This window comes from Lepidothrix coronata, unplaced genomic scaffold (genome assembly GCF_001604755.1).
Source record: "Lepidothrix coronata isolate B3197 unplaced genomic scaffold, Lepidothrix_coronata-1.0 Scaffold278, whole genome shotgun sequence".
NCBI lineage: Eukaryota > Metazoa > Chordata > Aves > Passeriformes > Pipridae > Lepidothrix > Lepidothrix coronata.
This window is the reverse complement of record NW_016690458.1, coordinates 57,271-73,547: the sequence shown is the minus strand read 5'-3', so window position 1 is coordinate 73,547 and position 16,277 is coordinate 57,271. Positions and strand designations below refer to the sequence as shown.

Here is a 16,277-nt window from a genome sequence, read left to right as displayed (position 1 = left end):
TGTCTGCAGAGGACAACAGGAAGGAGATGCTCCTAAAGCTGCCTTCCCGATGATGCAGTGCTTTAACAGAGCTCTATGGGACTCCACACCACAGGAATTGGAGTCACACTGGATATTTTTAATCTCCTGGTAGCCTCAGTGTAACAGCAAGAGAACAGCAATTCACAACTCAAACCAAACTGCAGGCAAAGGACACGTGGTCCAGAACAGGGTCCTTTGCATCACATGTCGAGTACGGTGCTCATTCTAATCCTGCCATTCTCACCTCAGAGCTGCTCCGAGGGCCACTGAGTAGCTGAGGGACCAGAAAAGAGCCTGGGACAAAGAGCCACTGTCTGTGACTGATTCTGGGCAAGGTGAAAGCACCGCAAGGTTGCTCAGTGAGTTGTGGGGTTAATGTCAGGAGAGGAAAGCGTCCATGGGTACGTACCACTGCTTCCACGGCAGGAGAGTTGTCACCAACGACGAGCAAGGCAGGGCACCTGGTCAAAAACCAAAACAGATGTGTTGCAGTGCATCGAAGGGATTCCTGAGAAGGTTGAGCTCTGTGAACCAACAGCCTCATGAAAAGTTAACAAAAAAAGGCTCCTCAGAACTCCTGCCTGCCAGCATATCTCGGCATTTTGTTGCACCAAAACATTCTCCAGGGCTTGCACACACACCCGTACTGTTTTCTCTGCACAAATCACCTGCCACTGCTGCTGCTCTCATGTGCTCTGACCCTGCCTTCTGGAGAATCTCAGGGTGTTCTTAATGAGAGGGCTTCCAGACACCTCTGTGCCCCACTGCAGATGACAGTCCTGCACCGCAGCCCGAGACTGTCCCAGACAGTCTTTCCAGTGCTTGGGCTTGGTGGGGTTCTTGCTGAGAAAGCAACAGCATCTTTTCTGCTGTCAGTAATTGAGACAGGCCGATCCAGAGCAACTTACTTGAGTGTTTTTGCAGTTGTTTCATTGACACCAACAACCGGTCTCTCAATTTCCAGGTCTTTACGACTGAAAGATAAAGCATAACAATTCTCCATCAAATCTGCAGAGGAAACTGGTTATTGTGGGAGCACACAAAATCCAACCATGAGTGCAACAGCCCCAGCAGTCATCCCCAGGAAATAGGATCCACACTCTCATGGCATTGCTGTGTGCCCAGAGATGATCTACTGAGGTGTCACAGGGTCTGTGGGCAGACACGAGGGCTGGGCTTGGCTCAGGATAAAGCTGAAGACTAGGTTTAGGACAAAGGTTCCCCTGACATGATATCCAGTAGGATAATACATATGGCAGCACATCTACTGAGCAGGAAAGCTATGGGAGCAGTCTGTCAGGCAAAAAGCTATCCTGTACCTGTTGTATGAGGTGAGGAACAGCTGAAGGTTATCCTGGTTAATGTCCTGTGCGATATGAAGCCTGTATGTTTGGATCAAATCTAGATTTGCCTGCAGTTCCTCCTGTACAAAAGCAGAAGAATTGAAAGACAGGAAAAAATATTTTTCACAAGTAAAGAAACAATAGTCATAAAAATAATAATAATAATGGCCAGTCTTCGCGAGCGAAGATTTGGGAAAGGTCATTAACCCTTCGAGCCTGCGCAGTGGATTTTTTAGGTGAGACACAGCGTGCGCTGAACTGAGCCCACCCTTTAATCCTGAGGTTCAAGCTTGCCGGGGCCGAGCAAGCTTGGACAGTGGCAGTGAGGGTCTCAGAACGTAGGTTTGTTTAGAGTGACCTTCTCTTAGATGGATTGCCTTACAAGGCTGATGAGCTCCATCTGCCCGGGGGGCCGGGAATCGAACCCGGGTCGCAGCGGTGAGAGTCCTGCACCCTAACCACTAGACCACCAGAGGCCCCTTAGTCATAAAAATACTGAAGCATTAAAGTGCCTCATTCCCTGTGAGTAGTGAGACAGAGGGCAGCAACTCCAGAGTACATCAGTACCCAGGAGACAGGAGGGGTATGTGACGTGCCTGGCACCTGCCATGCTTTGGTAATGTGACTGTGGTTTTACAACTGGCAGCACTCATCTGCTGCAAGAGTTGAGGTATCCTGAGATGGGGTAAGTTAACTCCCAAGCCTTGGTAATGTTTACACAGACACAAATCATTCTGGGTTAGGAAGGTCTTCCGCTGATGCTTAACGTTCAAGAAGCAAAGCTTTATAGGTAGGCAACAAGACTGGGACCAAAGGAAAGTTCAATTCCAACACCCAGTTCTAAGAAGAAACTGCATTCCTAGAGAGACAGAGACAGAGAGCAGGGAATGCAAGGAATTCACATAGAGTGAAGGGGCCCAAGAGCAGGAAGAGAACAGCATGTGCCCTGAGCAGGAGGAAGGTGTGCCAGAGAAGGAAGCACTCCTTCCAGGGTTGATGTATTGCAGGAGGGCTCCAGATCAGGAACTGATTTGCTGTGTGTCATATACAGTGTGTACGAGGCACAGGCCCTGCCATTGCCCAGGGGGAGGGAAACAGCTCATTGCTGTATCCAAAGTTTTCAGGAGGGGCTGGTTTGCCTCTCCTGAAACTGAAAGGGAAGATGAAGAGCAGAATGCAGCAGGTCAACATCTGGACACATACAAGATACCACTGTCAGATCCAGCTGATCTGTGGTATCTTGAACTCAAACTCCAAAGGTTTCCACGCTGGCCACAGAGAACTGGCTGCCACTTGTTTCTGCAGGCAGTGGCCAGGGAACCGCAAGGAGTTCTGCCACTAGTGTGTGGGACACTACTTCCTTATCATGCCCAGAGACAGTCAGGGCAGGGGTGAGGATGTGCGTGCTCCCTGCAGCATGCAAACCCCAGTGTGAGCCTGACACACAGAGAAGATGGTACTACCTGTGGCAACCCTTAGCTGATGGACCTGAGCTATTTGGGAGCAGCTACATACAGAAGTTAGAGCTCCGTGTTGCATGGGCAACATTAACACCTGGGTACTTACATGGCCAAAATGATGCGCCAAGACAATATCCACTATGTTGGTTGTCCAGCCTGAAAACTGAAGAGTGACTGTGAATGAGGAGGAGGGAGAGTAACTGGGAAATACAGTTTCATTACACATTCCAAAGCAACTCCTCAGAGTAAAGAAAATAACAAGTGATAGAAGATACAAACGCCTGAAGTTTTGGATGGGCATGCAAAGCTTCAAAGAAACATGTGCACACACAACATAGCTCTCCAGAAACCTGGAACCTTAAATAACTGCAAGAGGCCACAATAATTAAGAGATCCATTCAATCTCAGTCAAATGAAGCTGCAAGCAAGAGTACTAAATCCGAGGAAAGCTGAGTGCTTTAGAGCCACTCACCTCCAAGCAGTTTATCTGCATCTCTTGTTCACATATGATCACACCCACCCCTGCTCCTATGGCCAAGGCCACACTACACCCAGACTGAGAATGCAGCAGGGACAGAAACCAGATTTTACAGTTCTTGCCAGAAATGGACGAATTCTTTTATTCTGTCCTTTTTTCTTACTTTACACACTGCTCAGTAAGTGCTGCGGAGAGCAGATGTGCGGGGAAGCAGAATCTCACCTTGGATGCTGCCCAGTCAATCCATCCCTTTGCACATGGATCAACATTAATAAGAACGAGTCCCTCCACCAGGTCGGGGTGGCTGAGCTGTGGGGAGAGAGCACAGGCACACTCAGAAGGATCATTCAGCCCACATGGGGAAAAATGGCTGGTGCAGCAGCTGGAAAGCTTCTTGCAAAAGGTGTAGGACAGTGAAATGCAGACAAAGTGGGGAGCTCCTCTGTGCAGGGCAGCCATCGGCTCCCAGCCAGACTGGACTCGATTCGGCCATGGCACAGAGGGACCGAGTGCTCCACAGCCCTGCAGCCCCAGCAGGCCTTGGCAGTGCCTCCTGGGGACCTCGGGCAGCTGCAGGTCCTGTTGAGGCCCTGTGTGTCTCAGGGCTGGGAGCAGTGACGCTCTCTGCTCCAATCCAGCACAACTGTGAAGAACCTGGACAAGCTCCTGTGCCTGGAGAGCAACTCCTTCCACTCCTCAGGAAAGAGGCAGTCTCCCAGTGGAGATGGGGCAAATGGCAAAGAAGTTGGTGCTGAGGCTCCCAAGTCCCTGCAGCCTGGGCAAAGGCCTGGCAAGCGTGAGCTGCAGGGGCACCTGCTCCATAGACAGCACCTCTGCTGCCCCCCAGCCTGCAAACACCCCTTCCCCTGCTCCATCCTGGCCCCCCCAAAACCCTGCAGTGTAACTCAGGCTGTGTGTGGGGGAAACATGGGTACACAGCACTTATGACAACTGCTTGCAAACACAAACGCAGCAATCTAATGCAACCAGCCACCTCTGAGCTCTGGGCTCACTCCAAGGCTGAGATTCTATGGCAGCTCTCCTGCTCCATTGTACAGATTGGTGAAGCAGAAGGAAACACCCCTGTGCTCAGCAGGAAACTGCCTACAGCCCAGGAAGCATGGCAAGGGCTTTGTGGCACTTCGCTGTGCTGAGCATAAAGGCTGATTTACACGAGCTCTTCTTTTGCAGGGCTGAAAACTACACAAGATACAGAAAGCAAGGAACAGCCAAACACCAGTGCCTCACACTGCTCCAGGCTCAACCCTGACTGGAGGGAATGGGAAGCAGAGAACTTTGTGTAGGAGGGGCAGCTGCCCAGCACAGGGGCTTTAAGAAACAATAATGGCCTAAATAATTGACAACTCTCTGCACTCAATAACCTAAAGAAAATTTTACTGAAAATGTCAGATTTCTGGGTTTTTTTAACACTATCTCTGAAAGACTCAGGCAAATTCCTGGGCTGTTAAATGATGCCCACTGATTTCACATAAACACTGCACTAGAGAGAAATGTGTAAGCAGGTACTAAGATAAAGACAGCACACTTTTATCTAAGGGTGGAGTACAAAATCTGCTTCCTTCCAGTGACAAAGCACATTCCTCATCAGCACTGGTTTGCAGTACATCACATCAATTCTTTGGTGTCACAAACACTGGACACAACACATAGTAATGCAGGCAGTCTCTGCGAACACTCAAGGCTGGCTATTCCTAGCAGTCAGAATGGGCTCTGATGACTCAAAAGCATCACACTGCAGTCTTTCCACACCTGGCATAGTTTCAGAGTAACTTTGACTGCTCCAACATAACCATCTGGCCGGAGGTAGCTCTCCCAGGGCTCCCTGCAGCCCTGCTGTAATTATTAACTGCTACTTTGCCCCTGCCCCACACACTGCCTGTTTGATCAGTGAGGACCACAGCTCACAGGAGTCACAAGCAATGAAGAGATACTTACTGCACACCTGCTGAGGACATAAGCACCAGCTCCCAGGCCAATCCCAATGAAGCTTTTCAGGCTGAAATACAGGCATTTCACAGTCAACAACACTAACTTAGCTCAGCTGAAGCATCCCTAGTGGCAAAGCCTTTCCCCTCTCTGCATCCAGCTGTGCACTTATGGCTCGTTTTCAAAACGACCCAGCAATGATGCAGCAGCCTTAAATTGCCTCAGGTAGCAGACAGTGTTCCCAGCACAGAACTAGACAGGGGCACACTGCTTGGGAGATGCTCAGGTCTCTTGGGACACCTCAGTGAGCACTTCAGATGTGGCAAGCAGAGGCACAGGTACGTGCTGGAATGGCTGTCTCCAGCTGGCTCACCCCTTTTCCTTTCAGACTTACTTCAGGTGCGTCAGAACAGCAGGTAACATTTCAGCCAGTTCATCCATACTGGGATACTGGTACCTGAAAACCAAATACATCTCAATAGAGATTACCTTCCAGTTCTACCCGAGGTAGGAACATCTGACAGGCATGTGCACAGGTTATTAATTTGCAATGATACTGTGTGTTCCAGCCAACTGTGTGGATCCCATCCCTCAGAACAAGACTAACAGAGCGGTGGTCTTTTGGGCAGTCAGATTTCTGTGGCAGGATGGACAGACGAAATGCCAGCTCGACTGCAGTGTGCTGGGCTCATGCTCAAGTCAGACAACTGGTACCAGACTCACCACTAGTGAGGGCTTTACCCATGTCTCAGTAATTAGAAAGTTCCCTGACTGCCCCTTGGGAAGCCTCCTCATCTTGCCATTTCCTCTGCTCCTGAGAGCTGCCTCCCACTACACTCAGCCTGGCAGTCCCAGCTGGCACAAACGGGGTGCCACTTCAGTACAGGCTGAACAACACAGGTCTCTGCAGAGCTCTTACCCAGACGGGAATGGAGGGGCTCCTTCCTGCTGGCCTGGTGCATCCACATGGCACACAGCAAAATGCTGGGTAATCTCTTGCATGTCTTCGAAGTTAAAGAATGCGTTAAAACAGGATTTGTCTGCAACAACAACAAAACAAAATGAGACATTTCCTGAAGTTCTATTGCAATCCACCCTCCAAACACATGGCACACACCTGCAGGAGCTCAAGCCCCCCCAGGCCCACGGGGCAGAGGGTGCTGGATGGCGTGTGCTGCTGTGCCTCAAAACTGCAACATAGCAGCAAGTCCCAGCAAAGGCACTGCCACGACTGGAGGGCAGACAAACAGCCCAGCCTGTGTGCTCCAGAAAGTAGGGCCTTGTTCCTGGTACTCACAGTACCAGGAGGTACTCACAGTACCAGGAGAAGCACCCGTGTGAACGTAACAGCACGTGTTGGGTGGGAAGACATGTCGAAAGAGAACTGAGCCTGCTAGAACATTACATTGCTTCTGCAGCCTTGTAGAAGGGACTTGCTCACCTGCCCAGCACCCAGGGAAAGGAGACCCTATCACACAGTGCAACAAGTCAGACAGAGCATTATAGTGTGTTGGGTGGACCTATTTCCACCTTTCCACCTTGGCCCTACCTTTCAAGGGCTGTTGGAATGGACAGGGCATGCCACATGCTCTCTCTCCCTCTCTCTCCTGCAGACCTTTATCTTTTCACCCTGGAATGACCTCAGCTCCAGGTCAGGCCTGCTGCTCCCCACACTTAAAAGCAAATACCACAAACAATCACTTTTTCAGGGTCCTGGGAATGCAAGGGCTTACGGTTGAGGCCAATGTCATGGTATGTGAGGATGACAGGTCTGTTCCCCTTGGGTGTGCCCCGCATGGTGACATGAACCACTCCAAAAGCTGTCTCAATGTCATGTTCCTGCAGAGAGAGAAGAAGGAGCCTCAGTGTTATGTGTGCTGCCTGCACCACAGGGAAACCTAACTGAAGGCCAGCACCAAGGGCCTTGTCCCCACTTCAGCACTGCTCTCCTACCCACAGTACAGCTTTTGCAATCACAGAATGGTTTGGGTTGGAAGGGACCTTAAACACCATCTCATTCCACCTCCTGGCCACATGCAGGGACACCTTCCACTAGACCAGGCTGCTCCAAGACCTGTCCAACCTGGCCGATCCACAACCCTGCCAAATCTCTCTGTCCAATTCCTCTGTACAACCGCTGCCCAAAGCAGGTTGCTTTTGTTGAGATGTGTGAAGGGTCCGGGCCTGCATCTTCCCATGACCAAGATCTCATTTCAGTGGCTTTCAGTGATGTTGCTGCACTGTAGCAGAGCTGGGTGTCACATGTGCAGCTGTGTCTAGGGACTCATAGCATCACGAATGCAGCTCCACTTCCACAGCCAAGCCTTTGTTCTCCAGCTGGTGACCTCTCTCCAACACACCAGCTTACAAGTCTCTTGCCAGTGCACCCCCCAACGCACCCCCTTGGCATCATCCTGTCCATGGCTGGTGGGAGGGGACATAGCAATGCCCAAGAGGCTGGCAGCCTCTGGGGACCATGTACCAGGGTGTTTGGGAAACAGCACAACAGAGAGCAGGCAAATGGGACAGCAAAGGGACCCAGGCTCTGCAGATCCCATCACTGCCTGCCTGTTAGGTTGCTCCCATCCACACAGGAGTAAGTGGCAGCTTTTCCTTTCAACGGCAGTAAAAATGAAAGATCCAGACACACACATATGTGTTCTCCCAAGCTGCCTGTCTACTGCAGCCCCACTTTGGCCATTTGGCCAAAGCTCAGCTCTTGCCCATGCTGCTGCATTAGTGTCTGCTGACCTGTACCCCAGGGAAGGCTGACAACTGTACCTCAGCCAAACACTTTTTTCCATTATACCAGGTTTGGTAATGTGACACTGAATCATCCCCAGTGCCTCTGGCAGCTGGCACCAGTATGGAAGGTTATGCTGGTTTCCAGCTGGGCATCAGTGGAGCAGTTTCACGACCTGTTTCATGATTAATTGCCAGCCAAACCATGTGTCTTTTCCCAAATATCAAGAGCTTTTTGCACTGTGCCTTATGTCAGACAGCAAGAGGAGCACGAGGCCTCCTGGTACCTCTTCAGTTTCTGTCCGGTGCAGAAACAAGCCACAGCCTCATAAGGACACATGCAGAAGTGCCCACAACATTGTCCAAGTTGAACTAAAATAGCTGCAAACACAGTGAGACAAACACTGATCTGGGATAACTATGGACTTTGGAAAAGCTGTGGAGATGGCAGGGAGGCTGGGTACACAACATCATCTTTAGGTCCCTTCTCTCATCTACAGAAATCAAAGGAGAGACTTACAGACACTATAAAAAGCACCAATTACTTTCTTCATATTAAAACGGCATCTGCTGAGGAAAAAGCCTCATGGTTCACCCTGAAGTAAGGACATTACACCTCAAAAACATGTTTTACTAGTTTACATGAAGCATGTGAAATATGGTTTTGAAACAGTAATTTCCAATACCCTGAAAGTCATTAAACCAAATACAGGACTGGTGAGAGTACCTGGCTTGCAGCACATCAGAAATTCACTTCACCTCCCTTTTCTGGGCACTCTGAAGGCCAGTTATGGGCCAGACTGATTTAGTTCTTGCAGTGGAAGACCTTCCTTCCCCCAGCTGTGCTTCTTTTCAAGGGCTCCAAAGCCTATCCCCTTCCCCCAAAAGTGTGGCAACAGGAGAAGCTGCCACAGTTAAATCACCTGAGGTAGTCTGAAGCCTTCTGGAGCTTGGCTTTGAAGGATTTGTGAAGACACCTCTGACTGGGGCTGGGGTTTACCTGCATGCAGCTGTTGCACTGTGCACATGCAGAAGCTGGAGTACCTACCTACACAGCAGCAGAGACCCCTCTGCAGGCGAGGTTACCCAGCCTGATGCTCCCATGGAGGGGGCAGGACAGGACTAGTCTGTGTGTGTAAAGTGAGCATGTGTCCATGTGGCAGGAGTGCCTGCCCTCATGGCAAGGCTGCACAAGGCAGCCCAGGGCACAGCCTCTGCTTCCTGAGCTTCCAGAAAACCCCCAGCTCTGCCCCTTGACCATGTCTCAGCTCTTGGGGCTGCTTTGCTGAGCTGGGCAAAGCCCTGTCCTGCACAGCCACAGCACTGGCCCCCAGTTTAGTGCTCTCCAAGCCTGCAGGTGTTAACAAGCCCTTTAACAATAAAGTGGCAACTTTTGGAGAAGGCCAGGAGTGGTGACTGGCAGTGCTGGTTGCTGGAATGGTGAAACACAGGGAACTCACGGAAGAGCCCAGCCGGTGCCAAAGCAACCGGAGCTGGCAACCCCCGTCTGCACTTCCCTATGCCCCTGAGCTCACCAAGGCCTGGACTGCCATTAAAAGCAGGTCTGCCTGCCAGCTCTGGCACTTGCTGGGCTCTTCCATAAGCAGCTTTAACTCACTGAGCTGGCAGGGAACTATCCAGTTGCCCTTTTCTTTTCTTTTTTTTTTTTTTTTTAATCTTACTTTGTTAGACTTCTGCCAGGTCAGTGAGTTAAGAAGCTCATAGAGAGGTCTGGCAAATGCTGGTTGTGGCTCAGAGCCCAAGGGGAGTGCAGAAGGAATAACCCTGCCCTGAGCACGAGGCCGGTTAAACTGACTCATGGCTTGTGCGGGGGGACTAGGGAGGGTCTAAGGCAGCAGCAAAAGGTCAACTATCAAACAGAAGCACAAAACCTAAACTGAGGCAACAGTGAGAAAGGCACAGAAAGCAACAAAAGAGCTGGTGACAAAAGTCTGCACTACAGTCTTTTCTGGAATTACACTGAAACTCACTGCTCAGGTCACACCTGCCTTCACTAGGTGAGCTACAGGACAAGGTACTAGAAACAGAAACACCCACTTCCCTTCAGAGCCTCTGCCACACTGCAGCACCCTGCACTTCTGTTTTCTGAAGCTGAGCTTGGGTCTCAGCTCTCTAGTGGGAAAGGAGAAGAGTTTCCTTGAGCTAATAATTAATCCTTGCTCTCCTGCTTACTTTGACATTGCTAACTGTGTAAACTGTGATTTGGGGAAATGAGACAGTTTGTTGAGAAGAGGTTTTCCATGTCCCCACTGGGCACCAGCCCAATCTGAAGGGGACTTCCCTGGCTACTCCTTCAGTCCTTAGTGATTCCAATACAGGGAATGTCCACTGAAGATGGAAGCAACATGAGAAATCCCATCTTTGAGAAATCCCATCTTTGAGAAATCCCATCTTAAAAAATCCTAGGAAGCAGAACTTTAAAAAGTTTAAGATGCTAAATCTGCAAACTTCTTACTCTGCCCTATACAGTGACAATGCCTAAGACTGGTAGTGCTTAAGATTATTTCTTATTTCTCTTGCTAGTTTCCAGGCAGGGTGGAAATCCTCCTCCTGGGAAGCAGCTTCCCTCCTCTGGTTAAAGCATTTTACTTATTGAAGGCTTTTTCCAAGCTCTACAAAGGAAGCAGCAGCCACTAAAATTGAGATAAGGGTTTCTACCTTCACTTTTTTAGCTACAAATCAGCTATCATGCTGATATCTTTTTCAAGATTATCTGGAGAGACAAGACCGAGTTTCACTGCCAACTTCCCTACGGGTAATCAGTAGGAAATGTCAGGTTTTCCAGTGAACTCCATTTTCTCTGAAACTTTGCCCTTTTGTCTCAACCTCTGATTGCAAAGGACAAAATAATTTTCAGATGTCACACAATTAGAGCACACATGACTCCCCTGTCACTGTTTGTCTCCACAACAGCTCTGCCACGTATCAAAGCCACAGGACAGCACGAGACAGAGGCTTAAAAAAGAGCCTAGGTATCACACTTTGGATGGCAAGGAGGATCTCTACACTTATAAGATACAACTGCTACCTTGAACTGCCCCCCCCCCCGAAGTTATTTTGTTACATTATTACTGGCTTATTACTCTCCCAAACATGGAGCAGAATAACCCAGTTACAGCAGGCACCAGAGCACTCAGTGAGAACAGCAGCTTGTCTGGCTGCACCTGGAGTCCTTGCCAAACACGTTTCCTTCACATCTTTTTTGTGGACACCCTTCCCAGCCCCCCAGCGAGGTGGCCTGCCTGTGTTACCCTGTGTCACTGCCTCCATAACTACTGCCCAATTCCAAACACCAACTCGGCATGTTTTTCTCCTGGTATTTGCCTATTGCTCATGTAGAAGTGTTGAGTTGGAAAGTATCAGACACCTAGACTCTGGCATGCTTGGTTTCTTTCTAGCCTCTGCTCAGGGCAGCTTTGACACATTGCATCAGTGTAGCCTGAACAGAGACTCAAGGGTTGTTACCTTGCAGCTGTGTAACTCCAGCTACTGTCTGAACACTGATCTGGTCTAGTGCAGGGAAACAGTGATAGGAGAAAGCATGTGGAAAACATGGCCAGGAGACAGCCAAATTTTTACAAACCTGCAGTCTCCAAAATAAGGGAGATGAATGCGAGACAAGATCATGACCTGCCAGTTGTGTTTTGAAGAGCTTAATAAAGTGTAATTTTCACTTAGGGACTGGAAACTTTCAGAGGTTTTTCTGAAGAGATTTTATCTCCTGCCTTTATTTGTAGAGTAGGTAAAGAATAAGCAGCAGCTGCAGCCACCCTGCTGCAAGGGGAGGCAGAGCAGCGGCGGGGTGGCCGTCACAGCCGCGGGCAAAGGGCTGTGCCCACACACCCCGATGGCCCGGGCTCTGCCAGCAGGGCAGGGGCACGGGGCCTGGGCAGGCAGCTGCCATCGATCTGCTCAGAGCAGCTGGGAGCCACGGCTTCAAAAACTGGCACTGCCTGCGGGTCGTGAATGAGAAGAGCGACAATGGAGGAGGAGCAGGAGGCACGGAGACCAGCTGTAGCTGCAGCCTGCTGGGCTGCCTTCAGGAGAGTGTGCTTGTGCAAAAGCATGTAGTGATATTTTCTCAAACATATGCATCTTGTAACAGTTTCCCTTCATTTTTCCAGCCTCCAACAATCTGCAGGTCAAATGAGACTTCCTGAACTAGAGCTGTGGTCTTCCACTTTAAGAGAACGGGGCTGCCACCTCCTGCTACTTGAGCCTGGCTCCTCCCCCTGTGGCCAGAAAAGCTTAACAATGTGCAGGGAAAAGAACCACTAATTTCCCCACCTTGTATCTGCTGATTTCACACGAGACCTCCTAGCCCTTGGTTTGGAAGCTGGAGAGCAACTGGCTCCATTTCCACAGTCCCCAGAAGTGATGCTCTAACAGCTCACTGCAACTCCCTCACATGTTCCTTTCTGGGCTGACCTGCTTGGGACTATCTGGGTGGCCCTGGCACAGCAGTTCTCTCCTGACCATCCTGCAGTTCTCTCCTGACCATCCTGCTGCTGTGCAGCTCTGTCCTTGCTGAGCCCAGGGCTCTTGCAGGACGTCACTGGCGCTGTGGGTGCACGTGGCAGCACAATGAGGTTGCTTTGTTCTCTGTTCCTGACAACAAGGATTGATTTGCTTTGCTGAAAGCCACGAGCCCCTCACTGACATTGTCACTCATCCCTTGCAATATTAGGGTATTATGCCCCCGTGTTATCGTCAGCCCTGAGCCCACGCTTTCATATTCCACTGCAGGAAGCTTTGACTCAACATGCAGCACACTTTGTTTACCCAAAGGCAGATAAATTTTGCCACTGCACCTTCCATCACTTTTTCCAGATCATTGAAGAGTATATTTTAGCAGTGCAGGTCCCAGCACAGGTCTCCAGGGTGCTTCTCAAGTGATCTCAAACAACTGTGAAAACAAATGCTGGGGTTTTTTTTAACCAATATTTCATCCATGAATGGACTTCTCCTCTGACCACATGGCCTCCTAAGCCCCTTAAGACATATGTCTTATGATTCCTTTTGGTAAGGGGCCTTGTCTTTTGGAAATCCAAGTTGGCTGCATCCACTGAATTCTCTTTTTTTATATCACTACTGACTCTTTCAAAGAATTTCAACAGCTCTGTAGAGCAGGACTTCCCTTTACAAAACTTACATTGACCCTTTCCCAATATTGATCAGAGTAATTCATCCACTACACTTTGCTGTTTTTATCAGTCTGTCTGGTATAGCTCGTCAGTGAATTCCCAGAATTCCTGTGGGATGTGTCTTACAAACTGCCTGTCAGGTGAAGCACTGGGCACCATGGCAGCTTCAACAGAAGAGCATGGCTCTCACTTAACACCTCAACTACTTCATCCTTAAATTCATTTAAAACTCCTCCGTTGAAAGTTCCAGTTAATAAATATTATGAAATATTAAAAGCTGCTAAAAAAGGCATAAATATTATCTTTTGTACAGCCTCTGCAGCAGGCACTGTGGTTTAAGACAGGCTCTATGCTGACTCCCCACAAAGAGCACTCCAGCACAGTAACCTCTGTGAGCTGCTCTGTGCTAAGCTTGCATGCAGAAGAAATTAAATTTAGATTTAATTCAATACAACATTATTACTAACTTAACCCTATTTCAAGGACTTATAAATATAGCTCTATTTTCTATAATGGTTTAGTTTGTTGTGTCTGAAAACTTTCCACATGAGGTGAAAAAGATATCAAGTCCATACCATCACTAAACCCTCTCACAGGGGCAAACTGTGGGAGGGGGGCTTGAACTTAAAAATTAGATTATTGGGAGTTTCAAACCACCACATTGCTATGGCTAGATCTTCCTTGAGTCCTCCTTCCAGAGCCTGAGAAGTCAGTAGCACTCTGCAACCCCCGCCATGTGGTTCCATTTTGATAGGTGGAAGCAGGAGGGTTATTTTCTTCACCTTGCAAATAATCTCTCACAATCCCCTTCTGCCTTTGTTCTGTTCATATATTTAATCTGCTAGAGTTTATAACCTTTTCCATTTTCTCTAGCCTTTTTTAAAATTGCTTTTTTGTTTTCAATAGCCTCCTTGCCCTTCTGTTAGCCATGCTGGCTTTCTGGCACCATTCCTCGTCTCTGCTGTGATGGACGGTGGGCACTTGCTCTCTGCTCAGTTTATGTTCAGTAATCTTCTCCATTTCTGTGCAGTTCTTGTTTTGAACTCTGAGTGCAAAACCAGTGAAGTCTTCTATAGTTTGGTGGTTTGTTGTTTTTTTTTTTTTCCTTTTCCCCAGGGATGTTGATCTGGAACACATTATGGCTTCTGTCACAGAGCAGCTCTTGGAAGGAACAATACGTTTCTCTGCCCTTGTCAGATCACATCAACAATGACTTCTCCCATCTTGGCACTCCCTAACCTGTTGCTCCATAGAAGTTTGTGGCTAAAATGCAGTGCTGGTGCCATATAATGGGTGCAACTTAGATTAGCTGACTTGATGAGGAAGTGCCATTGAAAAGAGTCCTTCTCCTGTCCCTCTGCCCTGCCCCATGTCCAGTGAGCTGCTGGTCTCATGGAAGTCTGTAAGCAGGAGTGCAGCGCTGGGGTCACTGCCCCACTACACTGGGAAACCAAAGCAACTGAGCCTGTGGCCACAGGATCTCTCCTTCAGGTGGAGGGTGAGCAGTGCAGGTGCACACATGGTAGGAGAGGCACTGACCTGCCTTAGCTATACTGTTAAGATACACTTCCAGATAGGGCTTGGGCAGAAGAACATGTAGTGGCCACCAAAGGAAGGCCACCAATGCTACTGACCATCTCTGAAAGCCCTGTGGTTTTTGCTGTGATCTTTATGGTGCCAGCTTCTGAGAATCTCTGCTCTTGGTCAAAGAGCCCTGAGCTTGAGAAAATGAAATGTGTGTGAACCATAGAAGCTCAGATACTGGAAGGTGATAAAACACAACCCAACAGCAACTTCAAAATATCTGAGATCAAACCCAAGCAGGAACTGCTGGGAAGCATTTCTTGCTGGGGATTTGCAAAGGTCAGACAAGGCTGGGACATTATCCTATTTGTCCTTAACATCTCTGAATGCTTCTTAAACCGAGGAGGAAAACCCACACTCAACTATGACTGCCAAAGGTTAAATCTACTGTGGCACTGATTATGGCAAGAAGTGGGCACACAGAGGGCAAACAGTTCAAATGCAGGAACCACCTCTGATTGCCACCTTTGGCCAGAGAGGGAAGCAATGACAGTGCCACTGGCACTAAAGAATCCCTTCAGTGCAGGGAGCTCGGGGTGCAGCTGCAGTGGGAACTGCAGGTTGAGCTCTGGGGGGCAGCCCCTTTGCATAACAAAGGGCACGGGGACCTGTGGCCCAGCGAGGGGGGATGCGACACTCGGGGGATCGGACACTCAGGGACACAGCCAGAGACTGAAGACCCCCAGACTTTCCTGCCCTTCGACTGTGAGGGTATAAAAGCCCAGAGGTTCCTTTGTTCGGGGTCCCTCCTCAGAGGCACCAGCTCCAGCTGGTATTTTGTTATTCAGTTATTGCACCATGATTAAATTATTTTAAGGATCTGGAGGTCTGAGACTCTGCAGTGGGAAACCTGGGCTGGAGCCGGTAAGGAAACCTGGTCTGTGAGGGGAAGGAGCAGTTGCAAAGGGTCCTCAGTCCCAGCTCAGGTGGTGCCAGAGTGGCTTCCAGGGTGGCTCCTGGGTGGTCAGACAGAGGAGTTTCCTTAACAACCCTGAAAACTTTCCATACTGAGAAAAAACATTCTGAGTGAAAGAGTGAAGCATCCAACAGCAGCTCCAAAGGCGCTAATGCCTCGAGCTCCAGAAACTGCCAGGCAGCAGAGAGAGGTACCTGGGTGCCAGACCACAGTGGTCCAAATTCCAGCCACACTTCCTCAGCCCCAGGTCAGAGTGTGATCCAGTGCTTAAGTTTTTAGAAGTTTAATAACTTTAAAAGTTATTGAAGACTTAAGTAAACCATTTGTTTCACAGTGGGAATGATTAATGATGAGAATTCATATTACCAGTACTTTTCAAGACTAATTTATTAAGCTTCTCTTTTGGCATTACCAGATGACCTCCCAGTGCGAAGCTGCTCTAAGTTCAAAATTAATTCCTTGGAAAAACTGAGAACTAATTTAATGTGCAGACTAACAATGAAGAACACATCTGTGGAATCCCTTCAATTTTTTTTTTAAACATTAAAACCTGGCAGAACACAGAGCAGTAAGGTGTCTATTGCTTGCATTTTACTCAAGCTTGTTGAATGTCTGTACTAG

At 49.0% G+C, this 16,277-nt stretch overlaps 1 protein-coding gene across 2 annotated transcripts in view; it reads right to left on the bottom strand.

The window, feature by feature from the left end:
• Positions 1-16,277, bottom strand: part of NDRG3 (NDRG family member 3) — a 60,452-nt gene that overhangs the window by 5,603 nt on the left and 38,572 nt on the right. For both annotated transcript variants that reach the window (XM_017836481.1, XM_017836482.1), the window contains exons 4-12: positions 6,983-7,088; positions 6,169-6,289; positions 5,644-5,706; positions 5,259-5,319; positions 3,525-3,611; positions 2,931-2,987; positions 1,341-1,444; positions 930-995; positions 431-482 (exon numbers count right to left, since the gene is read on the bottom strand). In XM_017836481.1, the coding sequence (XP_017691970.1) occupies positions 431-482; positions 930-995; positions 1,341-1,444; positions 2,931-2,987; positions 3,525-3,611; positions 5,259-5,319; positions 5,644-5,706; positions 6,169-6,289; positions 6,983-7,088 (717 nt within the window). The remainder of the gene's footprint in view (positions 1-430; positions 483-929; positions 996-1,340; positions 1,445-2,930; positions 2,988-3,524; positions 3,612-5,258; positions 5,320-5,643; positions 5,707-6,168; positions 6,290-6,982; positions 7,089-16,277) is intronic.